The sequence below is a fragment of the Ranitomeya imitator genome, chromosome 1 (assembly GCF_032444005.1).
Source record: "Ranitomeya imitator isolate aRanImi1 chromosome 1, aRanImi1.pri, whole genome shotgun sequence".
In the NCBI taxonomy this organism is placed as follows: Eukaryota; Metazoa; Chordata; class Amphibia; order Anura; family Dendrobatidae; genus Ranitomeya; species Ranitomeya imitator.
Genome location: NC_091282.1, coordinates 247,288,280 through 247,314,803, shown reverse-complemented (window position 1 = coordinate 247,314,803; position 26,524 = coordinate 247,288,280). Strand labels below are relative to the sequence as shown.

General features: G+C 42.0%; 1 protein-coding gene across 1 annotated transcript in view; it reads left to right on the top strand.

Annotated features, from left to right (window-relative positions):
- The window catches only part of RAD9B (RAD9 checkpoint clamp component B), a 110,655-nt gene that overhangs the window by 62,214 nt on the left and 21,917 nt on the right, over nt 1–26,524 (top strand). The window contains exons 7-9 of the mRNA XM_069747266.1: nt 14,446–14,555; nt 19,532–19,596; nt 19,734–19,835. Of these exons, the coding sequence (XP_069603367.1) occupies nt 14,446–14,555; nt 19,532–19,596; nt 19,734–19,835 (277 nt within the window). The remainder of the gene's footprint in view (nt 1–14,445; nt 14,556–19,531; nt 19,597–19,733; nt 19,836–26,524) is intronic.

Genomic DNA, 26,524 nt, shown 5'->3' with positions numbered 1-26,524 from the left:
GCTGGAATTGCTTCAGAGGCCTAAAGATGGGGGGATTGGCCCTTCCAAATCCCTGGATCTACTTTTTGGCAGCACAGGGTCAGCAGATGAGAGGTTGGAGAGAGGTGAATGGACTGGGTTCGGTTCAGCGGATTTTCGTTTGGTTGGTGGGAAGGGACCCATTGGTTCAGGGATTGGAGGCAGGGGGATTTGGGAAGTTTGGAACGGCCTATCCTACTTTGATACTGGTTCAAAAAGTATGGGAGGCAATTAGAAAGACAAGAGAAGTGGGACTTTTAACAAATCTCTCCCCAATATGGCATAATGACGTACTACCTGAATTTATTAAAATGGGGGAATTCAAAAATTGGACATCATTGGGTATTCAATATGTGACTCAGATTCAGGATGCACAAGAACTGTTATCCTTTGAGGCACTGCAGGAGAGTTACGGGTTGCAAGAGACCTGTAGGTTTCAATATGGACAGTTGAGACATGCCTATCTTGCGCAGAGTAAAACGAGGGATATGGGAATTTATAGAGACATTCTGGTGGACTATGTCAGTGCGACGGGAGGAACGAAAGGGATTTGTTATATACCTTTCTTAATAGATTCCCTATTAAGGCAAAAGAGAAATGGGAGGAACAGTTGGGAAGGATAGAGGAGGATAAATGGGAGGATATCATGGAATATATTCCCCAATTATCATTAAGTGAGCCGGGTAGACTTTTGCAAATATATGTGCTTCACAGAGTATATAGAACTCCATATAGGCTATATAAGGCAGGGCTGAGACAGACTTCTGTTGTGAATTCTGTTGTTAAGCTCCCTCCTGTGGTCATGAATGGTACTTCGGCTGGTTCTGTCCATGGGCTTCCTCTGGTGGTTGTGAGTGGGGCTGCGGCTTCTGAGGTTCCTTCCACAGGTGACGAGGTTAATTCGTTAGCTGGCTGCTCTATTTAACTCCACCTAGATCATTGCTCCATGCCACCTGTCAATGTTCCAGTATTGGTCTAGTTCGCTCCTGGATCGTTCTTGTGACCTGTCTTCCCAGCAGAAGCTAAGTTCCTGCTTGTTTTTCTCTGTTTGCTATTTTTTCTGTCCAGCTTGCTATTTTGATTTTTGTGTTGCTTGCTGGAAGCTCTGGGACGCAGAGGGAGCACCTCAGCACCGTGAGTCGGTGCGGAGGGTCTTTTTGCGCCCTCTGCGTGGTCTTTTTGTAGTTTTTTGTGCTGACCGCAAAGTTACCTTTCCTATCCTCTGTCTGTTCAGTAAGTTGGGCCTCACTTTGCTAAATCTATTTCATCTCTGTGTTTGTAATTTTCATCTTAACTCACAGTCATTATATGTGGGGGCTGCCTGTTCCTTTGGGGAATTTCTCTGAGGCAAGGTAGGCTTTATTTTTCTATCTTTAGGGCTAGCTAGTTCCTTAGGCTGTGACAAGTTGCATAGGGAGCGTTAGGAGCAATCCATGGCTATTTCTAGTGTGTGTGATAGGATTAGGGATTACGGTCAGCAGAGTTCCCAGGTCTCAGAGCTTGTCCTGTATTATTAGTAACTATCAGGTCATTCCGTGTGCTCTTAACCACTAGGTCCATTATTGTCCTCACCACCAGGTCATAACAGTACAGGTGGCCAAAAGTATTAATGCATCTCAATAGAGGGATAAGAGAAGTTCTGAGACCATTTTTTTTTCTTTGCAGTGTGTTTTGTCTCTCTTTTCCCCTTTACCTCTGGGTGGTTCAGGATACAGGTGTAGATATGGACATTCAAGGTCTGTCCTCTTGTATGGATAATCTCACTGCAAGGGTACAAAACATTCAAGATTTTGTGGTTCAGAATCTGATGTTAGAGCCTAGGATTCCAATTCCTGATTTGTTTTTTGGGGATAGATCTAAGTTTCTGAATTTCAATAATAATTGTAAATTGTTTCTTGCTTTGAAACCTCGCTCCTCAGGTGACCCTGTTCAACAAGTGAAAATCATTATTTCTCTGTTACGTGGCAACCCTCAAGATTGGGCATTTTCCCTTGCGCCAGGAGATCCGGCATTGCGTGATGTTGATACGTTTTTATGATGAACCAAATTCAGTGGATCAGGCAGAGAAAATCTTGCTGGCTCTGTGTCAGGATGAGGTAGAGATATATTGTCAGAAGTTTAGGAAGTGGTCTGTACTCACTCAGTGGAATTAATGTGCGCTGGCAGCAATTTTTAGAAAGGGTCTCTCTGAAGCCCTTAAGGATGTCATGGTGGGATTTCCCATGCCTGCTGGTCTGAATGAGTCTATGTCTTTGGCCATTCAGATCGATCGACGTTTGCGTGAGCGTAAAGTTGTGCACCATTTGGCGGTATTATCTGAGCATAGACCTGAGCCTATGCAATGTGATAGGACTTTGACCAGAGCTGAACGGCAAGAACACAGACGTCGGAATGGGCTGTGTTTTTACTGTGGTGATTCCACTCATGCTATCTCCGATTGTCCTAAGCGCACTAAGCGTTTCGCTAGGTCTGCCACCATTGGTACGGTACAGTCGAAATTTCTTTTGTCCGTTACTCTGATTTGCTCTTTGTCATCCTATTCTGTTATGGCATTTGTGGATTCAGGCGCTGCCCTGAATTTGATGGACTTGGAGTTTGCTAGGCGCTGTGGTTTTTTCTTGGAGCCCTTGCAGTATCCTATTCCATTGAGAGGAATTGATGCTACGCCTTTGGCCAAGAATAAGCCCCAGTACTGGACCCAATTGACCATGTGCATGGCTCCTGCACATCAGGAGGATATTCGCTTTTTGGTGTTGCATAATCTGCATGATGTGGTCGTTTTGGGGTTGCCATGGCTACAGGTCCATAATCCAGTATTGGATTGGAAATCTATGTCTGTGTCCAGCTGGGGTTGTCAGGGGGTACATGGTGATGTTCCATTTTTGTCTATTTCGTCATCCACCCCTTCTGAAGTCCCGGAGTTTTTGTCGGATTACCGGGATGTATTTGATGAGCCCAAATCCAGTGCCCTACCTCCTCATAGGGATTGCGATTGTGCTATCAATTTGATTCCTGGTAGTAAAATTCCTAAGGGCCGACTGTTCAATTTATCTGTGCCAGAACACGCCGCTATGCGGAGTTATATAAAGGAATCCTTGGAGAAGGGTCATATTCGCCCGTCGTCGTCACCATTGGGAGCAGGGTTCTTTTTTGTGGCCAAGAAGGATGGTTCTTTGAGACCTTGTATTGATTACCGCCTTCTTAATAAGATCACAGTCAAATTTCAGTACCCTTTGCCGCTGCTGTCTGATTTATTTGCTCGGATTAAGGGGGCTAGTTGGTTCACCAAGATAGATCTTCGTGGTGCGTATAATTTTGTGCGTATTAAACAGGGCAATGAATGGAAAACAGCATTTAATACGCCCGAGGGCCATTTTGAGTACCTGGTTATGCCATTCGGGCTTTCCAATGCTCCATCAGTATTTCAGTCCTTTATGCATGACATCTTCCGACAGTACCTGGATAAATTCATGATTGTATATTTGGATGATATTTTGGTCTTCTCGGATGATTGGGAGTCTCACGTGAAGCAGGTCAGAATGGTGTTCCAGGTCCTTCGTGCTAATTCTTTGTTTGTTAAGGGGTCTAAGTGTCTCTTTGGAGTTCAGAAGGTTTCATTTTTGGGTTTCATTTTTTCCCCTTCTACTATCGAGATGGACCCTGTTAAAGTCCAGGCCATTTATGATTGGACTCAGCCGACATCTGTGAAGAGTCTGCAAAAGTTCCTGATTTTTATCGTCGCTTCATCAGTAATTTTTCTAGTGTTGCTAAACCGTTGACTGATTTGACCAAGAAGGGTGCTGATGTGGTCAATTGGTCTTCTGCGGCTGTGGAAGCTTTTCAGGAGTTGAAGCGTCGTTTTTCTTCTGCCCCTGTGTTGTGCCAGCCAGATGTTTCGCTCCCGTTTCAGGTCGAGGTTGATGCTTCTGAGATTGGAGCAGGAGCTGTTTTGTCGCAAAGAAGTTCTGATGGCTCGGTGATGAAACCATGTGCCTTCTTTTCTAGGAAGTTTTCGCCTGCTGAGCGCAATTATGATGTTGGCAATCGAGAGTTGTTGGCCATGAAGTGGGCATTCGAGGAGTGGCGTCATTGGCTTGAAGGAGCCAAGCATCGCGTGGTGGTCTTGACGGATCACAAGAATTTGACTTATCTCGAGTCTGCCAAACGGTTGAATCCTAGACAGGCTCGTTGGTCGCTATTTTTCTCCCGTTTTGATTTTGTGGTTTCGTACCTTCCGGGCTCTAAGAATGTGAAGGCTGATGCCCTGTCAAGGAGTTTTGTGCCCGACTCTCCGGGTATTCCTGAGCCGGCGGGTATTCTCAAAGAGGGGGTAATTTTGTCTGCCATCTCCCCTGATTTGCGGCGGGTGCTGCAAAAATTTCAGGCTGATAGACCTGACCGTTGCCCAGCGGAGAAACTGTTTGTCCCTGATAAATGGACTAGTAGAGTTATCTCTGAGGTTCATTGTTCGGTGTTGGCTGGTCATCCTGGAATCTTTGGTACCAGAGATTTGGTGGCTAGATCCTTTTGGTGGCCGTCTTTGTCGCGGGATGTGCGTTCTTTTGTGCAGTCCTGTGGGACTTGTGCTCGGGCTAAGCCCTGCTGTTCTCGTGCCAGTGGGTTGCTTTTGCCCTTGCCGGTCCCGAAGAGGCCATGGACGCATATTTCTATGGATTTTATTTCGGATCTCCCTGTCTCTCAAAAGATATCGGTCATTTGGGTGGTTTGTGATCGCTTCTCTAAGATGGTCCATTTGGTACCCTTGTCTAAATTGCCTTCCTCCTCTGATTTGGTGCCGTTGTTTTTCCAGCATGTAGTTCGTTTACATGGCATTCCGGAGAACATCGTTTCGGACAAAGGTTCCCAGTTTGTTTCGAGGTTTTGGCGATCCTTTTGTGCTAGGATGGGCATTGATTTGTCTTTTTCCTCGGCTTTCCATCCTCAGACAAATGGCCAAACCGAACGTACTAATCAGACTTTGGAAACATATCTGAGATGCTTTGTTTCTGCTGATCAGGATGATTGGGTGTCCTTTTTGCCTTTGGCTGAGTTCGCCCTTAATAATCGGGCCAGCTCGGCTACTTTGGTTTCGCCGTTTTTCTGCAATTCTGGTTTCCATCCTCGTTTCTCTTCAGGGCAGGTTGAGTCTTTGGACTGTCCTGGTGTAGATACTGTGGTGGATAGGTTGCAGCAGATTTGGACTCATGTGGTGGACAATTTGACATTGTCCCAGGAGAAGGCTCAACGTTTCGCTAACCGACGGCGCTGTGTGGGTCCCCGACTTCGTGTTGGGGATTTGGTTTGGTTGTCGCCTCGTTATGTTCCTATGAAGGTTTCCTCTCCTAAGTTTAAGCCTCGTTTCATTGGTCCGTATAAGATTTCTGAGGTTCTCAATCCTGTGTCATTTCGTTTGACCCTTCCAGCTTCTTTTGCCATCCATAATGTATTCCATAGGTCGTTGTTGCGGAGATACGTGGCGCCTGTGGTTCCATCCGTTGATCCTCCTGCCCCGGTGTTGGTTGAGGGGGAGTTGGAGTATGTGGTGGAGAAGATTTTGGATTCTCGTATTTCGAGACGGAAACTCCAGTACCTGGTCAAGTGGAAGGGTTATGGTCAGGAAGATAATTCCTGGGTCTTTGCCTCTGATGTTCATGCTGCCGATCTGGTTCGTGCCTTTCATTTGGCTCGTCCTGGTCGGCCTGGGGGCTCTGGTGAGGGTTCGGTGACCCCTCCTCAAGGTGGGGTACTGTTGTGAATTCTACTGTTAAGCTCCCTCCTGTGGTCATGAATGGTACTTCGGCTGGTTCTGTCCATGGGCTTCCTCTGGTGGTTGTGAGTGGGGCTGCGGCTTCTGAGGTTCCTTCCACAGGTGACGAGGTTAATTCGTTGGCTGGCTGCTCTATTTAACTCCACCTAGATCATTGCTCCATGCCACCTGTCAATGTTCCAGTATTGGTCTAGTTCGCTCCTGGATCGTTCTTGTGACCTGTCTTCCCAGCAGAAGCTAAGTTCCTGCTTGTTTTTCTCTGTTTGCTATTTTTTCTGTCCAGCTTGCTATTTTGATTTTTGTCTTGCTTGCTGGAAGCTCTGGGACGCAGAGGGAGCGCCTCAGCACCGTGAGTCGGTGCGGAGGGTCTTTTTGCGCCCTCTGCGTGGTCTTTTTTTGTTTTTTTGTGCTGACCGCAAAGTTACCTTTCCTATCCTCTGTCTGTTCAGTAAGTCGGGCCTTACTTTGCTAAATCTATTTCATCTCTGTGTTTGTAATTTTCATCTTAACTCACAGTCATTATATGTGGGGTCTGCCTGTTCCTTTGGGGAATTTCTCTGAGGCAAGGTAGGCTTTATTTTTCTATCTTTAGGGCTAGCTAGTTCCTTAGGCTGTGACGAGTTGCATAGGGAGCGTTAGGAGCAGTCAACGGCTATTTCTAGTCGTGTGTGATAGAATTAGGGATTACGGTCAGCAGAGTTCCCACGTCTCAGAGCTTGTCCTGTATTATTAGTAACTATCAGGTCATTCCGTGTGCTCTTAACCACCAGGTCCATTATTGTCCTCATCTCCAGGTCATAACAGTCTTCCGAGTGTCCTAGGTGCCAGTCCGAGTGGGCAGGGATTCTACACATGTTATGGCAATGTACGAGATTGAATTCATATTGGTTGGAGGTGGGAGAAGCAATTGGGAAATCGTATGGCTGTACAGTCGCAAGCGATCCTGTGATATATATTTTGGGATATGTGGAAGAGATCCGAGTTCCAAATCATCATAAAGTGGCCATAGCTAGATTATTGTATGTTGCGCGAAAGCTACAGTTAGGGCCAGAAATATTTGGACAGTGACACAAGTTTTGTTATTTTAGCTGTTTACAAAAACATGTTCAGAAATACAATTATATATATAATATGGGCTGAAAGTGCACACTCCCAGCTGCAATATGATAGTTTCCACATCCAAATCGGAGAAAGGGTTTAGGAATCATAGCTCTGTAATGCATAGCATCCTCTTTTTCAAGGGACCAAAAGTAATTGGACAATGGACTCTAAGGGCTGCAATTAACTCTGAAGGCGTCTCCCTCGTTAACCTGTAATCAATGAAGTAGTTAAAAGGTCAGGGGTGGATTCCAGGCGTGTGGTTTTGCATTTGGAAGCTGTTGCTGTGAGCAGACAACATGCGGTCAAAGGAACTCTCAATTGAGGTGAAGCAGAACATCCTGAGGCTGAAAAAAAAGAAAAAATCCATCAGAGAGATAGCAGACATGCTTGGAGTAGCAAAATCAACAGTTGGGTACATTCTGAGAAAAAAGGAATTGACTGGTGAGCTTGGGAACTCAAAAAGGCCTGGGCGTCCACGGATGACAACAGTGGTGGATGATCGCCGCATACTTAATTTGGTGAAGAAGAACCCGTTCACAACATCAACTGAAGTCCAGAACACTCTCAGTGAAGTAGGTGTATCTGTCTCTAAGTCAACAGTAAAGAGAAGACTCCATGACAGTAAATACAAAGGGTTCACATCTAGATGCAAACCATTCATCAATACCAAAAATAGACATGCCAGAGTTAAATTTGCAGAAAAACACCTCAAGAAGCCAGCTCAGTTCTGGAAAAGTATTCTATGGACAGATGAGACAAAGATCAACCTGTACCAGAATGATGGGAAGAAAAAAGTTTGGAGAAGAAAGGGAACGGCACATGATCCAAGGCACACCACATCCTCTGTAAAACATGGTGGAGGCAACGTGATGGCATGGGCATGCATGGCTTTCAATGGCACTGGGTCACTTGTGTTTATTGATGACATAAGAGCAGACAAGAGTAGCCGGATGAATTCTGAAGTGTACCGGGATATACTTTCAGCCCAGATTCAGCCAAATGCTGCAAAGTTGATTGGACGGCGCTTCATAGTACAGATGGACAATGACCCCAAGCATACAGCCAAAGCTACCCAGGAGTTCATGAGTGCCAAAAAGTGGAACATTCTGCAATGGCCAAGTCAATCTCCAGATCTAAACCCAATTGAGCATGCATTTCACTTGCTCAAATCCAGACTTAAGACGGAAAGACCCACAAACAAGCAAGACCTGAAGGCTGCGGCTGTAAAGGCCTGGCAAAGCATTAAGAAGGAGGAAACCCAGCGTTTGGTGATGTCCATGGGTTCCAGACTTAAGGCAGTGATTGCCTCCAAAGGATTTGCAACAAAATATTGAAAATAAAAATATTTTGTTTGGGTTATGTTTATTTGTCCAATTACTTTTGACCTCCTAAAATGTGGAGTGTTTGTAAAGAAATGTGTACAATTCCTACATTTTCTATCAGATATTTTTGTTCAACCCTTCAAATTAAACGTTACAATCTGCACTTGAATTCTGTTGTAGAGGTTTCATTTCAAATCCAATGTGGTGGCATGCAGAGCCCAACTCGCGAAAATTGTGTCACTGTCCAAATATTTCTGGCCCTAACTGTAATTGCCAGGCACTGGTTGAGCGAGGTACCTGTTGTGAATTCTGTGGCTGAATTCACTCCTGTGGTCACAAGTGGTACTGCAGCTTCTGAGCTTCCTTCCTCAGGTGTTCTGGTGAGCTCATTAGCTGCTTCGTTACTTAACTCCACCTGATGCTGCTATCCTTGCTCCTAGTCAATGTTCCAGTTTTGGATCTGAGCTTCTCCTGATTGTTCCTGTGACCTGCTGCTCTGTATAGCTAAGTGCTTTTTTGCTATTTTGTTGCCTTTTTTCTGTCCAGCTTGTCTTTTGTTTTGCTGGAAGCTCTGAGACGCAAAGGGTGTACCGCCGTGCCGTTAGTCCGGCACGGTGGGTCTTTTTTGCCCCTTTGCGTGGGTTTTGCTTTAGTGTTTTTTGTAGACTGCAAAGTTCGCTTTACTGTCCTCGCTCTGTCTAAGAATATCGGGCCCCACTTTGCTGAATCTATTTCATCCCTACGTTTTGTCTTTTCATCTTACTCACAGTCATTATATGTGGGGGGCTGCCTTTTCCTTTGGGGTATTTCTCTGGGGGCAAGTCAGGCCTATTTTTCTATCTTCAGGCTAGCTAGTTTCTTAGGCTGTGCCGAGTTGCATAGGTAGTGGTTAGGCGCAATCCACAGCCACTTTTAGTTGTGTTTAGGATAGGATCAGGTGTGCAGTCTACAGAGTTTCCACGTCTCAGAGCTCGTTCTTTTGTTTTTGGGTATTTGTCAGATCACTGTGTGCGCTCTGATCGCTAGGCACACTGTGTCTCTGGATTGCCTTCATTACACCTTTCATTAGCAGACATAACAGGTACCGCCGACTCTGCAGGAATTTTATAGACAGTCTGATATGGTTATTAACATGGAAAAGGGTATTTATGAAAAAAGGGAAAGTATGAAAACTTTTGAAACACTTTGGAAACATTGGATAGAGAGGAACTGATTCCAGTGGGATGTTGTTTTATTATGTAAGCAATGTATGCTATTGTCCTATTCTTGTTTATAAAGGCTTTAAGAGCGGAAAGAGGGAGGGTGGGGAACTGGGGGCTTGTTTCAAAATGTTTATAAACATGTTTATTTTCCTTTGCTGACACAATTGTGTGTAGTTGTCAATTTGAATATTGTTAATAAAAATTATCTGATTAAAAAAAAAAAAGCGGTGATGTTGTGTGCGACATGCTGGTGTAGCGCAGGCACAGCTTTCTTTGAGAAGTAGTGGCGACTGGGCATCTGGTACTGGGGCACTGCGACGGACATAAGGTCTCGAAAATCCTCTGTGTCCACCAGGCTCAAAGGCAGCATTTCTGTAGCCAACAGCTTGCAGATGGTGAAATTCAACCTCTTAGCTTTGTCATGGCTAGGAGGAAATGGTCTTTTACTTGTCCACATCTGAGGGACCGAGGGCTGGCTGCCGTGCTTAGACGGGGTTGAGTAGGGTGTCCCCGGCAAACTGCTGGTCTGTGAAGAAGGTGCAGGCAGAGATGTTATGTTGCCTTGATCAAAATGTGGTCTCGATGTCGGAGAGCGCTCAACACCAGCAGGTGTTTTCACTTGCAAATTTACTGATGACCTGCCAATCACACTGGCTGTTGCGGGTAAAGAGGTGGAAGGTCTGTGTCCAAAACCATGCGTCACTGCTGTCCCCACAGTCACAGAGGATGAAGAGGCCGCGGATGCACTTGATGGGGCAGATTGTGGTTGGCCCGGTCCGCTAGGCCGCACTGTAGCACAGTGAGCTTGCCACTGCAACTTATGCCTCATATCCATGTGACGGTTCAAGCATGAAGTACTCAAACTATTCATTTTTTGGCCTCTACTGAGATTTTGGTGACAAATCTTACAGACAACATGAGTTGGGTCATCCTTTCCAATCTCAAAAAATGCACAGGCTATGCAAGGCTTAGAGCCCATGCAACCTGAAGAGCCACCACGACTTGTGCTCAGAGGCACAGTTGTGGTTGAGGATGCAGTTGTTGACGTGCTTCCAGTACTCTGTCTCTATCCAGGAAGGCGCAACCTAACCTCGTCATGGTTGTCATGGAAACCGAGCAGAGCTAAGTGGCCAAACTGTGGTACTAGGCCCAAAACGATTTACTGGGTTAGATGCAGTAAAAATTTAGATACACAGGCGGTGTAGTTAGCTTCACAGACTGGCTACTCCGCTAACGTGCAGACACTGCTGCTAGGCCCAAAACAATTTACTGGGTTAGATGCAGTAAAAATGTAGATACACACACACACACAGGTGGTGTAGATTCACAGATGGGCTAGTCCGCTGACGTGCAGAGACTGGTCCTAGGCCCAAAACGATTTACTGGGTTAGATGCAGTAAAAATTTAGATACACAGGCGGTGTAGCTTCACAGGCGGGCTACTCTGCTGACGTCCAGACACTGCTACTAAGCCCAAAACGATTTACTGGGTTAGATGCTGTAAAAATTTAGATACACAGGCGGTGTAGTTAGCTTTACAGGCGGGCTACTCCGCTGAAATGCAGACCCTGCTACTAAGCACAAAATGATTTACTGGGTAAGATGCAGTAAAAATTTAGATACACAGGCGGTGTAGCTTTACAGGCGGGCTACTCTGCTGATGTGCAGACACTGCTACTAAGCCCAAAACGATTCACTGGGTTAGATGCAGTAAAAATTTAAATACACAGGCGGTGTAGTTAGCTTCACAGGCGGGCTACTCCGCTGACGTGCAGACAGTGCTCCTAGGCCCAAAACGATTTACTGGGTTAGATACAGTAAAAATTTAGATACACAGGGGGTGTAGCTTCACAGGTGGGCTACTCTGCTGACGTGCAGGCACTGCTACTAAGCACAAAACAATTTACTGGGTTAGATGCAGTAAAAATTTAGATACACAGGCGGTGTGGCTAGCTTCACAGGCGGGCTACTCAAATAACTATCAAACAATGCTACTAGCCCAAAAGGATTGGCTGAGCTAGATTACACCAAATGCTGTGACAAACACTTGCACAGCACTGGCACAGACCTGCCTGGCAAAAAGTGCTGTGAACTGCTGTAACCTACCCTGAAAAGGGCTGATATTACAACTAGTCCCGACTCCCTAAACCTATCTCTCTCTGTCTAACAGAAAATTTGCTTGCAAAAACCACTCTTAGACTGTATGCACCCACAGCAGCAGCCGTGATGTCTAACACTAAGCTGCAGCAGTGAGGAAATGGTGGCGACGGGGCAAATGGCTGGTTTTTATAGGGCAAGGACATGTGACATACACAGCCAATGACACATGCCCTTGCTTGTGTGCATCACATGCACATTGCTATGTGTGTGTATGCACTGCTGATAGGCTGAGAGACTGCACCGCCCCACTATAAATGCGGGAAAGAAAACAAAAATGGAGATCGGCATTATTTCAGTACAGATCTATCCCCCCCTCCCGCCCACTATACACTGAAACAGTCTATTAACAATGATAAACAGTTTAAATGTGAAAATCAAGTTAGGCTTTTGGCGAATTTTAAGCGAACAGTTCGACTCGAACACCGCTCATCTCTAGTGGGCTCAGGTGGTGAACCCACATCTTTCCAGGGACATGTCATCTGTTTTGAACAGCGATCCACCCGTGGCTATTAATCAGTTAAATGTCGCTGTCAAACTCTGACAGCGGCATTTAAATCGCGCCGGAAATAGGCACACCAGTGACCCACGTCACGGGATCGCTGGTCACCGGTGTGTTGGCATGGCAACCTGACGTCGCCTGGAGACCTCTATGGTTATCAGTGCTGGCTTTAAAATGCAATAACGGGCAATCAAAAGATTGTATCTGCACTAAAATGGTATCATTTAAAATGTCAGCTCGGCACGCAAAAATTAAGCCCTCACCCAACCCCAGATCATGAAAAATGGAGACACTACAAGTATTGGAAAATGCCACTTTTTTTTTTTTTTTACAAAGTTTGGAATTTTTTTTCACCACTTGGATGAAAAAGAACCTAGACATGTTTGGTGTCTATAAACTCACAATGACCTGGAGAATCATAATGGTAGGTCAGTTTTAGCATTTAGTGAACCTAGTAAAAAAAAAAGTGTGGGATTGCACTTTTTTGGTATTTCATCGCACTTGGAAATTTTTTCCCGTTTTCTGGTACACGACATGGTAAAACCAATGGTGTCGTTCAAAAATACAATTCGTCCTGCAAGAAATCAAGCCCTTACATGGCCATATTGACGGAAAAATAAAAAAGTTATGGCTCTGGGAAGAAGCGGAGCAAAAAACGAAAATGCAAAACCGAAAAAAAACTCCAGGGGTTAATGTTGACCAGGACTTGTATACTGATGACCTATAATTAGAGTAGGTCATGAGTGTCATATTGAAGGGTGTCCAACACCTGGCACTGCCACTGTACAGTTGTTTGAATCTCTGACTGTGGCTAGATGTACACAGCGTACAGTGCTAGGACCTCATGGCTCCGTGCATTGTGTAGTGGCCGTTCTCTGGTACTGCAGCTCAGAGCTGTTATGGCCCGTATACACTGTGCACATTCTCCAGCAGTGTTTGCTGCAACCAGCTGATTGATGGGGTGATGGATACATCATCAATATAAAAGTCCAAGACAACCTCTTTATTGCCAGATACAAATGAAAGGAATCAAGCATGTGCTGCAGAGCTGTATGAAATGTTCTCATACATTTCTGAAATTGACCACTATCCTCTTAGTAATCAAAGTATTTAGTTTGTTTTTGTGTCCATTCTTTCTAGAATTATCATGGTGCATTATATGAAGATTAGAAGCACAATACTTTGTCTCTTAAATCTATGTTCACACCTGCATTCAGGAACTACTTTTGTTTGTTTAGTTTTAGGAACATAGAGACAGAATTCATATCCAATATGTATCTGTCACATAACTGATACAAACAGATGCAAAAAAAAAGACCCTTTGATTATTGTGGGGGTCTGTCTGGGTTCTTTCATGTGTCCCTTTTCATTTAAAGAAAAAAAAAACTTTTTGCCGTTCTAAATACTGACAGATAAAAAAAACCATAGACGGATCCCATTATAATCAATCAAGCATCTCTGTTTGCAACACTTATGGAACAGATGCAATTTTATCTTGAATTTCGGACGTTCTTAAAAACAGAACAGACAAGCGAAATTTCAGAATGCAGGGATGAACATGGTCTTACCACTTCATTCACCCTGGTCCACCTTATTGGAACTGTCATTCTTAAATGTATTCAATTAGTAAAACATTTATTATGCTGATAGAATCTCACATAATTCTGGAATCTACTTAGATATGGTATACCGGTTGATGCTAGGAAGAGCTATGGCCATTGCAGGTGCCCAGAATAGTAAGTTGCACTGGCTTTTCTTCAGCGCACAAGCAATTTATAGAAAAGTCTGTCACATTGCACAGCATCAACAGACTCCTACTTGTTCCCACTGTGAATGCATTGACAGCAGGGTGATGGAAGATGTCTCATAGACAGGCACAGAGGAAAGAACGCTCATAAATCTACCTTGGAAAAGGCAACATAAAAAGCAAGTTGTAAAGATAAATGTTGCGGAGAGGTTTGTGTTATAGGGTGAATGTTTAAATGAGTTGTTTCTAAAAGACAACATATTTCCATGTGTCCTATCGGGTCATATGGGCATAATATAGAATGGTTCCCCGCTAGAAAATTCCATTTTTGTACCAGAGCGGAGAGGTCGTAACAAAAGCCTATTTTGCTCTATTAGACTTGGTCCATCCATTTGTTACATGACCAGTTACTCTTTTTAGTAGCCATCATCAAATACTACATTTCTCCTGTAATTGGCTAATAGCATTTTCCCTGAACCATAACAGCATAAAGGAATACTATAAAGGAATATATATTTTAGGTATTTCTCTGAAAAATCTCAAAGGGTGAGTTCACAAGTGACTTAATATTAATGTTAGACTGTCTTAATTCTCCAGAGCTAAATCAATATATATTTTTGTTTTATGCAGGACTATCAAAGTTAATGCATACTGAAATTCACCTCGGCTCTGATGAATTTAATGACTTTCAAATTAACATTGACTCGTCTGATGTAACATTTTGTTTAAAGGAAGTCAGGGTAAGACATGAAATGAAATAAAATTACTAATACACTGCTGAAAACATTCTATGGGTATTTTCACCAGAGAAAATAAGGATCACACAAGTTAAACCCTATGGACCATAACCTGCCCTCTACACTATAACTCACTGTAAGAGGTCAGTCTATTCTTAGTGCTTGATCCAGCTAGTAAAACATATCATTATCCTTGTTCTATACAATTAAATAACATACCGCTATTATACCTAGGACAAATCATGTTGATCCAGAGGTGTGTTAACTGGATGATACCACTTCCACCACCATGGCGACAAATCACATCCTACCTCGTATGCGCCTATTTTCTTATCACTTTTCAGTATTCAATAGTGTAAGTCAATAGACCTAGTCACGTGACCAATTACTTACCTTATAACGACACAATGACATCAGCGCTCCACCTACCCAATACTGAATCAATCACTACCCCGGATAATGGGCCAAAAATGATTGGCTATCAAACCAATACCCATAGTAATAGGAGTATGGATATGGAATGACCGGAAATACAGCACCTATCAAAAAAATATAGGTGCAACATGACAAAAATATGCTATTTAGCGCCTTAAGAACCGAGCCACATTGTACATTAATCACCGAGCCTCATTTTTAAAAACTGACGTGTCACTTTATGAGATAATAACTCTTCAACATATCCCAGTGATCCTGAGACTGTTTTTTCGTGACATGTGGTACTTCATGCTAGTGGTTAATTTTGGTCAATATAATTTGCGTTTATAGTCATAAAAGTAGGTAGAGTTATACCACACTAAATAATTAATAAATAAATAATATTTTCCCTATGTCTACTTTACGTTAGCATCATTTTTTAAACCATTCATGACCTTGGGATTTTCCGTTTTTCCGTGTTCGTTTTTCGCCCCCCTCTTTCCCAGAGCCATAACTTTATTTTTCCGTCAATATGGCCATGTGAGAGCTTATTTTTTGCGTGACGAGTTTTACTTTTGAATGACATCATTGGTTTTACCATGTCGTGTACTAGAAAACGGGAAAAAAATTCCAAGTGCGGTGAAATTGCGGTGAAATTGCAAAAAAAAGTGCAATCCCACACTTTTTTGTTTGTTTGGCTATTTTGCTAGGTTCACTAAATGTTAAAACTGACCTGCCATATTGATTCTCCAGGTCATTATGAGCTCATAGACACCAAATATGTCTAGGTTCCTTTTTACCTAAGTGGTGAAAAAAAATTCCAAACTTTGCTAAAAAAAAAAAAATTGCGCCATTTTCCGATACCCGTAGCACCTCTATTTTTCGTGATCTCGGGTCGGGTGAGGGCTTATTTTTTGCGCGCCAAGCTGACGTTTTTAATAATATCATTTTTGGTGCAGATACATTCTTTTGATCGCCTGTTATTGCATTTTAATTCAATCTCGCAGCGACCAAAAAAACGTAATTCGGGCGTTTCGAATTTTTTTCTCGCTACACTGTTTAGCGATCAGGTTCATCCTTTTTTTATTGATAGATCAGGCAATTCTGAACGCGGCGATACCAAATATGTGTATATTTGATTTTTTTTATTGTTTTATTTTGAATGGGGCAAAAGGGGGGTGATTTAAACTTTTATATTTTTTTATTTTTTTAATATTTTTTTAAAACATTTTTTTTTTTTTTACTTTTGCCATGCTTCAATAGCCTCCATGGGAGCTAGAAGCTGGCACAACTGGATCGGCTCAGCTACATAGGAGCGATCATTAGATCGCTCCTATGTACAGTAGCTGAATTACAGGCTTGCTATGAGCGCCGACTACACGGTGGCACTCACAGCAAGCCGGCATCAACAAACATAGAGGTCTCAAGGAGACCTCAGGTACTCATGCCGACTCATCGCTGACCCCCGATCATGTGATGGGGGTCGGTTATGCGTTCATTTAAATGCTGCTGTTAATAGTTAATTTTCCACCTGTCGCTATTGCGGGCACATGTCAGCTGTTCAAAACAGCTGACATGTCCCGGCTTTGATGCTAGCTAACATCAAAGCACGGGATCTGACCTCAGACATACTATCCCGTCCCAGGTCAGAAAGGGGTTAAACATAATTTTTTTCCTTAGGAAGTTAGAAGGGTTAAAAGTTTATCAGCAATTTTCCATTTTTCCAACAAAATGTACAAATCTTATTTTTTTAGGAACCACAGCACATCTGAAGTGAATTTGAGGGGTTATATGACAGAAAATACCCAAAAGTGACAACAGTTTAAAAACTGCACCCTTCACGATGCTCAAAACCAAATTCAAGAAATATATTAACGTTTCAGTGCATCACAAAAAAACATTTAAATTGTACTTTTTCCCAAAGATTGTTGCTTAGCCCCAAATTTTTCATTTTCACAAAGGAAACAGGAGTCAGTGGACAATACAATTTGTTGTCCAATTTCTCTTGAGTACGCCGATACACCGTACGTGGTGGAAAACTAGTATTTGGGCGGAGGGCAGGGCTTGGAAGGAAAGGAGCACTGTTTCACTTTTAGAGCGTAAAATTATCTGGAATAGATAACGGACGCCATGTCCCGTTTGCAGAGACCTTGATGTGCATATACAGTGGAACCAAGTGACCACATTTTGGAAACTACATCTCTTGAAGAATTCCTCAAAGGGTGTATTAAGCATTTTAAACCCGCAGGCATTTCACAGAATTGTATGAAACACTGGGCTATGAAAATAAAAAGTTACATTTTTTTAACTAAAATGTTGTTTTAGCCCCAAGTTTTGGACCAAACTTTTTTTTACACAATGTCTCCTTAGTGTGGCACTGTTCCATATGTGGTCAAAAACTACTTTTTAGATACAGTGCAAAACTTAGAAGGGAAGGAGCGCCATACCGGAGTGCATATTTGCCTGGAATGGTTTGCGGATGCCATGTCATATAGGCAGAGCCTCTGAGGAATCAAGACAGCAGCACCCCCCATAAGTGACCCCATTTTACAAACTACACCACTTAGTTAAATCATCTAGGGTGCAGTGATCATATTGACACCACATGTGTTTCACAAAATGTTATACCATTGAGCGGTAAAGAAAAAGAAATACATTTTTACCACTGTAATGTTGTTTTGGCCCCATATTTTACATTTTCACAAGGGGAAATAGGTATAAATTACCACACAATTAGTTACACAATTTCTTGTGAACATGGCAATTCCCCTTATGTGACTGTTTGGCCACACGAAGAGACTTGGTAGGGAAGGAGCACTATTTGACTCTCGAAGAACAAATTTTCATAGAAAAATTTGCAGACTCCATATACAGAGCACGTAAGTGCCAGAAGAGCTGAGGTTTCCTCCCTTAGTTGACCTCAATTTGGAAATTTGTGATTATTTTGACTCCATAGGTGTTTTTCAGAAACAAGTTGCAGTGGATGTTGCTTAGTGAAAATACAAAAATGCCAGTGTTGTGCCTGTGCATTGTAGTGCCTGTACACTGTGCCCAGCTCATGCTTCTGATGACACACACCCGTAAATTAGTGGGCTCTCATCGCTACAGTAATATCAAATATATATGGACGCTAACTGCGGTATAAGCACACTGGGGCTCAGGAGAAGGACAGGCATTTGGATTTGGGAGTGCAGATTTTGCTAGTTTTCATTTGGTGGGATCCATGTCACTTTTCCAGAGCCTTTGTGCTACCAGTAATGTGGAAGCCCCCTATATTTCTGTTAACAGATGACGAATCTGAGTTGGGACCTTTTTTAATGGGTTGAGCAGAAGCTTTTATTGGTGGCATTTTGGGGTACAGAACATTTTGGATCAGTTCACATTTATCCTGCACTCTACACTGAGCACTTATATCAGGGTTTCCATCTAAATCTACAAATTACATGATTTGGTTGAAACCCCGAGGGATCCATTCACTTATGAGGCTGAGATACTTTGGACTCTGTTCGGCATATCCGGCTTTTAGGAGGTGCATAAAACTGGATCCGACTGCGCTTTTATGCATGTCTAAAAAGACGAGCATGTCAGGATCATAGGTCATACAGCATCCACTGTGCCTCCATCTGCCTCATTATAGGGAATCTTCCACCAGGGGTGCTGTTTGAATTATGTATTTCAGAGATTTACACGAAAACCCCAGTGTAAGCGCTCAGCATAGAGCGCAGGACAAATATGAACGAGACTTACTGTGATCTTTGTGAGGCAGAATAAACAAATCAGCAGGTGAAGAATTAGTTTTATTTATTTTTATACCGTTCCTTGTGCGGCATAAGCGAATATACGACTTTATAGGTATTTATGTTTGGCTAGCAACTAGCCAACTCAGCAAGTTAATTATTTGACTTGTGTTTCCAATCCGATTCTTCACGGATTATGTAGTCTCTCCCACATAGTGTAGACCAAACTTACATTAGATTAAATATATGCCAAGTCTGTATGCATGTATAATATCTCTTACTATATAACTGTTATCCTGTATGTGAGTATTTTACCCCTCACGATGTTATTACAGTTGCAATAAATCTAAACAGGTAAAAGTTCCATCTTTGTTTTGGGATATTGAATGTTATTCAATGGGGCAGTGCTGAAGCCTGATTTTTTTTTTCACTGTCAGAATCAGTCAGTGAAAAAAAAATTGTAGTTTGCTGCGATTTCACATTGAAGTCGAATGAAACTCATCTATTGAAGTCTGTGGGTGCGTGGAAAACATCGTACTGCATTTAAATGAAATTTGAGTGCAGTCCAATTTCTGGGGATTCACAAAATCGAGAAGATGAAGAAATGTTGTCCTTTTTCGAGAGAATGGGATCACACCATGCTGACACTCGGATCAAACTCTGATACGAGCACCGTGAGCCATATGACCAGTGAGACAGATGTCCTAGTGGTAAAAGATAAGTAGAAACAATGTAAGTTATATGTAATTATTTTATATTGTGAAGACTAAAGCATTAATCTAATTGCCTTGTGACACTCATTTCTTACGCAGCACTCTCTGTTTATAGGGCTTCTTGTCATTTGCAGAGGCGACCAGTGCTGTCATTACAATTCATTTCCACAAACCAGGAGAGTAGGTTTTATCCAATAAATTTCTTTATAAACATTATTTTAAATGTTAACTGCAGATGGTAATTTCAGCTTTTCTAATAATCTTGTAAACAAACTGTTTGTGTCAAGACCAATAATTACTTAACTATGTCATTTTAGACCAATCATTTTCAGTATAGATGACATGGTATTTGAAGCAAACTTTGTTTTGGCAACATTAGAAGAAATGGACAATGTATCTTCTGAAGGATCAGTTATTGAGTAAGTCAGTCAGTCTTTTTTTACAAACATATTCCACATAGATTGAAATCCTTTTTTTCTTGCCATGGATATGATCCTTCCTTTTCTGGACATTTTTTTAATTGTGTTTATCAATCCATTTGTATTGGTTTTATCAAACTTATATCAAATCAGGGAGGTTTGAGGAATGATGCAGTTATGGTGATGGGCGTAGGAATTCAAAGAGGGGGTGTGGAAAGTGAAAATTGTTTCAACTAAACTTTTTTTATACACTCATAAAACATAGAAATTATGTAACCTACATATCTAAGGTACCATACATGTATCTTTTTGATTTTTAAGTTTGACTTGATTTTTTTTTTTCATATCTCAACAAATAATTATTCTACGATTAAGCCTGGGAGGAATTTTAGAAAGGCTCAGTCTCTAATAAGAAAATTATTTTTAAAAAAATATTGCACATTGAAATATTGTCTATTATTCCTGAAAGAGGTGGAGTTGATATCTTTTTTTCATTTGGACGCTATAAGTAATTATGTCACTAATTAAATCTGGCATATAATAGGTCTCGTTTTTTAGGGACTTCATCCAATCCCCCCAAAAATAGAAAAGCCATATGGGGTTATAATAATAGATTGGCATTGGCATTGCTATTGCTACGCGGAGTGTAGTTGATTTGTTGTTGTTTTTTTAGACCTTTTGTTTTTCCCAATTAATGATATTTGTTTGTTTTAGGTTTGTTTTCAATTCCAGATAATTGTTAAATATAGTTTAAAGTGTGTCCAATTTCTATACATTGTTGTATTTCAGATTATCAAGAAGTTGTATGACTTCTTTTGGGAATGCTAAAGGTTTTTTTATATTTTTTGGTAATATGGTGGTGGTCTCCAACACAGAGGACAACTCCAAATCGTGGTAAAATTATTTTTAAGATATTGGAAGATCATGAAGCATCCACTTTTTTTGTAAGAGGTACATGGTTGGATGACTTTTGAATTCTTTAATCAAAAAACTCTAAACAAGTACCTTACATTTTTAATTTACAATTAAGGAGTTCATGTATTCATTATTTTTTTGTAGTATATATTGGGGGGTTCACAAAATTGGTTTGATGAATCGGGGCCAAAGGTTATGTCTGATCCTCCAAAATTAAACTGTGTTGGGACCGCTACCTGATGTGTATTGCCATACCAAGATGGCCTCCTCAGGAGACTATAATGGGATTCCACTGTTTCAAAAAGTTAATTTGTGAAATTTCTTCCTTCCTTAACCCCTTTACCCCCAAGGGTGGTTTGCACGTCAATGACCAGGCCAATTTTTACAATTCTGACCACTGTCCCTTTATGAGGTTATAACTCCGAAACGCTTCAACGGATCCTGGTGATTCTGACATTGTTTTCTCGTGACATATTGTACTTCATGATAGTGGTAAAATTTCTTTGATAGTACCTGCGTTTATTTGTGAAAAAAACGGAAATTTGGCTAAAATTTTGAAAATTTTGCAATTTTCAAACTTTGAATTTTTATGCAATCAAATCACAGAGATATGTCACACAAAATACTTAATAAGTAACATTTCCCACATGTCTCCTTTACATCAGCATAATTTTGGAACCAAATTTTTTTTTTGTTAGGGAGTTATAAGGGTTAAAAGTTGACCAGCAATTTCTCATTTTTACAACACCATTTTTTTTTTTAGGGACCACGTCTCATTTGAAGTCATTTTGAGGGGTCTATATGATAGAAAATTCCCAAGTGTGACACCATTCTAAAAACTGCACCCCTCAAGGTGCTCAAACCCACATTCAAGAAGTTTATTAACCCTTCAGGTGTTTAATAGGAATTTTTGGAATGTTTAAATAAAAATGAACATTTAACTTTTTTACACAAAAAATTTACTTCAGCTCCAATTTGTTTTATTTTACCAAGGGTAACAGGAGAAAATGGACCCCAAAAGTTGTTGTCCAATTTGTCCTGAGTACGCTGATACCCCATATGTGGCAGTAAACCACTGTTTGGGCACATGGGAGAGCTCGGAAGGGAAGGAGCGCCGTTTGACTTTTCAATGCAAAATTGACAGGAATTGAGATGGGACGCCATGTTGCGTTTGGAGAGCCCCTGATGTGCCTAAACATTGAAACCCCCCACAAGTGACACCATTTTGGAAAGTAGACCCCCTAAGGAACTTATCTGGATGTGTGGTGAGCACTTTGACCCACCAAGTGCTTCACAGAAGTTTATAATGCAGAACCGTAAAAATAAAAAATCATATTTTTTCACCAAAATTATATTTTTGCCCCCAATTTTTTATTTTTCCAAGGGTAAGAGAAGAAATTGGACCTCAAAAGTTGTTGTCCAATTTGTCCTGAGTACGCTGATACCCCATATGTGGCAGTAAACCACTGTTTGGGCGCATGGGAGAGCTCGGAAGGGAAGGAGCGCCGTTTGACTTTTCAATGCAAAATTGACAGGAATTGAGATGGGACGCCATGTTGCGTTTGGAGAGCCACTGATGTGCCTAAACATTGAAACCCAATACAAGTGACACCATTTTGGAAAGTAGACCCCCTAAGGAACTTATCTGGATGTGTGGTGAGCACTTTGACCCACCAAGGGCTTCACAGAAGTTTATAATGCAGAGCCATAAAAATAAAACAAAATTTTTTTCCCACAAAAATTATTTTTTAGCCCCCAGTTTTGTATTTTCCCTAGGGTAACAGGAGAAATTGGACCCCAAAAGTTGTTGTCCAATTTGTCCTGAGTACGCTGATACCCCATATGTGGGGGGGGACCACCGTTTGGGCGCATGGGAGGGCTCGGAAGGGAAGGAGCGCCATTTGGAATGCAGACTTAGATGGAATGGTCTGCAGGCGTCACATTGCGTTTGCAGAGCCCCTAATGTACCTAAACAGTAGAAACCCCCCACAAGTGACACCATTTTGGAAAGTAGACCCCCTAAGGAACTCATCTTGATGTGTTGTGAGAGCTTTGAACCCCCAAGTATTTCACTACAGTTTATAACGCAGAGCCGTGCAAATAAAAAATATTATTTTTTCCACAAAAATTATATTTTAGCCCCCAGTTTTGTATTTTTCCAAGGTTAGCAGGAGAAATTGGACCCTAAATGTTGTTGTCCAATTTGTCCTGAGTACGCTGATACCCGATATGTGGGGGGGAACCACCGTTTGGGCGCATGGGAGGGCTCGGAAGGGAAGGAGCATCATTTGGAATGCAGACTTAGATGGATTGGTCTGCAGGCGTCACATTGCGTTTGCAGAGCCCCTAAAGTACCTAAACAGTAGAAACCCCCCACAAGTGACCCCATATTGGAAACTAGACCCCTCAATGAACTTATCTAGATGTGTTGTGAGAACTTTGAACCCCCAAGTGTTTCACTACAGTTTATAACGCAGAGCCGTGAAAATAAAAAATCTTTTTGTTTTCCCACAAAAATTATTTTTTAGCCCCCAGTTTTGTATTTTCCCAAGGGTAACAGGAGAAATTGGTCCACAAAAGTTGTTGTCCAATTTGTCCTGAGTACGCTGATACCCCATATGTGAGGGTAAACCCCTGTTTGGGCACACAGGAGAGCTCGGAAGGGAAGGAGCACTGTTTTACTTTTTCAACGCAGAATTGGCTGGAATTGAGATCGGACGCCATGTCGTGTTTGGAGAGACCCTGATGTGCCGAAACAGTGGAAACCCCCCAATTATAACTGAAACCCTAATCTAAACACACCCCTAACCCTAATTCCAACGGTAACCCTAACCACACCTCTAACCCTGACACACCCCTAACCCTAATCCCAACCCTATTCCCAACTGTAAATGTAATCTAAACCCTAACCCTAACTGTAGCCCCAACCCTAACTGTAGCCCCAACCCTAACCCTAGCCCTAACCCTAGCCCTAACCCTAGCCCTAATCCTAGCCCTAACCCTAGCCCTAACCCTAGCCCTAACCCTAACCCTAACCCTAACCCTAACCCTAGCCCTAACCCTAGCCCTAATGGGAAAATGGAAATAAATACATTTTTTTTATTTTTCCCTAACTAAGGGGGTGATGAAGGGGGGTTTGATTTACTTTTATAGCGAGTTTTTTAGCGGATTTTTATGATTGGCAGCCGTCACACACTGAAAGACCCTTTTTATTGCAAAAAATATTTTTTGCAATACCACATTTTGAGAGCTATAATTTTTCCATATTTTGGTCCATAGAGTCATGTGAGGTCTTGTTTTTTGTGGGACGAGTTGACGTTTTTATTGAAAACATTTTCGGGCACGGGACATTTTTTGATCGCTTTTTATTCCGATTTTTGTGAGGAAGAATGACCAAAAACCAGCTATTCATGAATTTCTATTGGGGGAGGCGTTTATACCGTTCCGCGTTTGGTAAAATTGATAAATCAGTTTTATTCTTCGGGTCAGTACGATTACAGCGATACCTCATTTATATCATTTTTTTATGGTTTGGCGCTTTTATACGATAAAAACTATTTTACAGAAAAAATAATTATTTTTGCATCGCTTTATTCTCAGGACTATAACTTTTTTATTTTTTTGCTGATGATGCTGTATGGCAGCTCGTTTTTTGCGGGACAATATGACGCTTTCAGCGGTACCATGGTTATTTATATCTGTCCTTTTGATCGCGTGTTATTCCACTTTTTGTTCAGCAGTATGATAATAAAGCGTTGTTTTTTGCCTCGTTTTTTTTTTTTTTTTCTTACGGTGTTTACTGAAGGGGTTAACTAGTGGGACAGTTTTATAGGTCGGGTCGTTACGGACGCGGCGATACTAAATATGTGTACTTTTATTGTTTTGTTTTTTTTATTTAGATGAAGAAATGTATTTATGGGAATAATATATTTTTTTTTTTTAATTATTTTGGAATATTTTTTTTTATTTTTTTTTCCACATTTGGAAATTTTTTTTTTTACTTTTTTACTTTGTCCCAGGGGGGGACATCACAGATCAGTGATCTGACAGTTTGCACAGCACTCTGTCAGATCACTGATCTGACATGCAGCGCTGCAGCCTTCACAGTGCCTGCTCTGAGCAGGCTCTGTGAAGCCACCTCCCTCCGTACAGGACCCGGATCCGCGGCCATCTTGGATCCGGGGCTGGAGGAAGCAGGGAGGGAGGTGAGACCCTCGCAGCAACGCGATCACATCGCGTTGCTCCGGGGGTCTCAGGGAAGCCCGCAGGGAGCCCCCTCCCTGCGCGGTGCTTCCCTGCACCGCCGGCACATCGCGATCATCTTTGATCGCGGTGTGCCAGGGGTTAATGTGCCGGGGGCGGTCCGTGACCGCTCCTGGCACATAGTGCCGGATGTCAGCTGCGATAAGCAGCTGACACCCGGCCGCGATCGGCCGCGCTCCCCCCGTGAGCGCGGCCGATCGGCTATGACGTACTATCCCGTCCAGGGTCAGATAAGCCCAGGGCACCTCGACGGGATAGTACGTTTAAGGTCACAGAGGGGTTAATATTGCACATGTGATAGTATAGAAAATTAGTAGTGTTTAGGAACCAAATAAATGTATCCCCTGCATTATGCCAACTTTAAAGGTTGGTGGAGAAGGGATAATGCTATGGGGTTGTTTTCAAGAGTTGGCTTAGACCCTTATTATTTACAGTGAAGGGAAATGTTAATTATTCTAAGACATTTTAGACAATTGTTTTGGTCCATCTTTGAGGTGACATTTTGGGAAGGCACTTTTTTTGCTCCAATATGACTGTGCTCTAGTGTACAAAGCAAGGGCTATACAGTGCTATGACTGCTTGCTAAATCACATTCAGACAGGTAATGCAGAAACCAGGGAGACAAATATCTGAACCTGACAGATCCCTGTTCAGACTAGGAAAAAGCACTCCTCTGACTCTGGTCTGTCTCTTCCTGACCACGGTGGTTGGCACCCTAAAATAACGCAATGGCGCCCTCACTCGACGAAAGCTTATCCTGAATGTCCTTAGCAGCTCCTAGTATTGCTAGAATAACAATTCCCTAAGGAGTAAAGGAATTACACATGAAGCAACTGCAACCAACATAAGGTACAGCAAAGATAATGAATCCAACAAAGACTATCACCAGCAGGAAACACCAGCAGAGGAAGGTGATAGAACAGATAAACACAGTAAATTAAAAACACATGTTACCAAAAAAAACGAAAGAAACAAAGATAACAGAACTAAAACACCTAAAAGTGTAAATGCTATGGTACAGCAGAAAGAGACACCGATCACATGATCAAGGGTTTGATTCCAGACACATGACATAAAGACATGGTTGGGTTAATTTGGTGTGGAAAGACTTGACTGAGCCTTTATTTCATTATCAAACACTTTTGGGATGAAGTAGAACATAGATCGCAGCCTGGCCCTCTCGTCCAACATCAGTGTTTGAACTCACAAATACAGGTCCTTCTCAAAAAATTAGCATATAGTGTTAAATTTCATTATTTACCATAATGTAATGATTACAATTAAACTTTCATATATTATAGATTCATTATCCACCAACTGAAATTTGTCAGGTCTTTTATTGTTTTAATACTGATGATTTTGGCATACAACTCCTGATAACCCAAAAAACCTGTCTCAATAAATTAGCATATCAAGAAAAGGTTCTCTAAACGACCTATTACCCTAATCTTCTGAATCAACTAATTAACTCTAAACACATGCAAAAGATACCTGAGGCTTTTATAAACTCC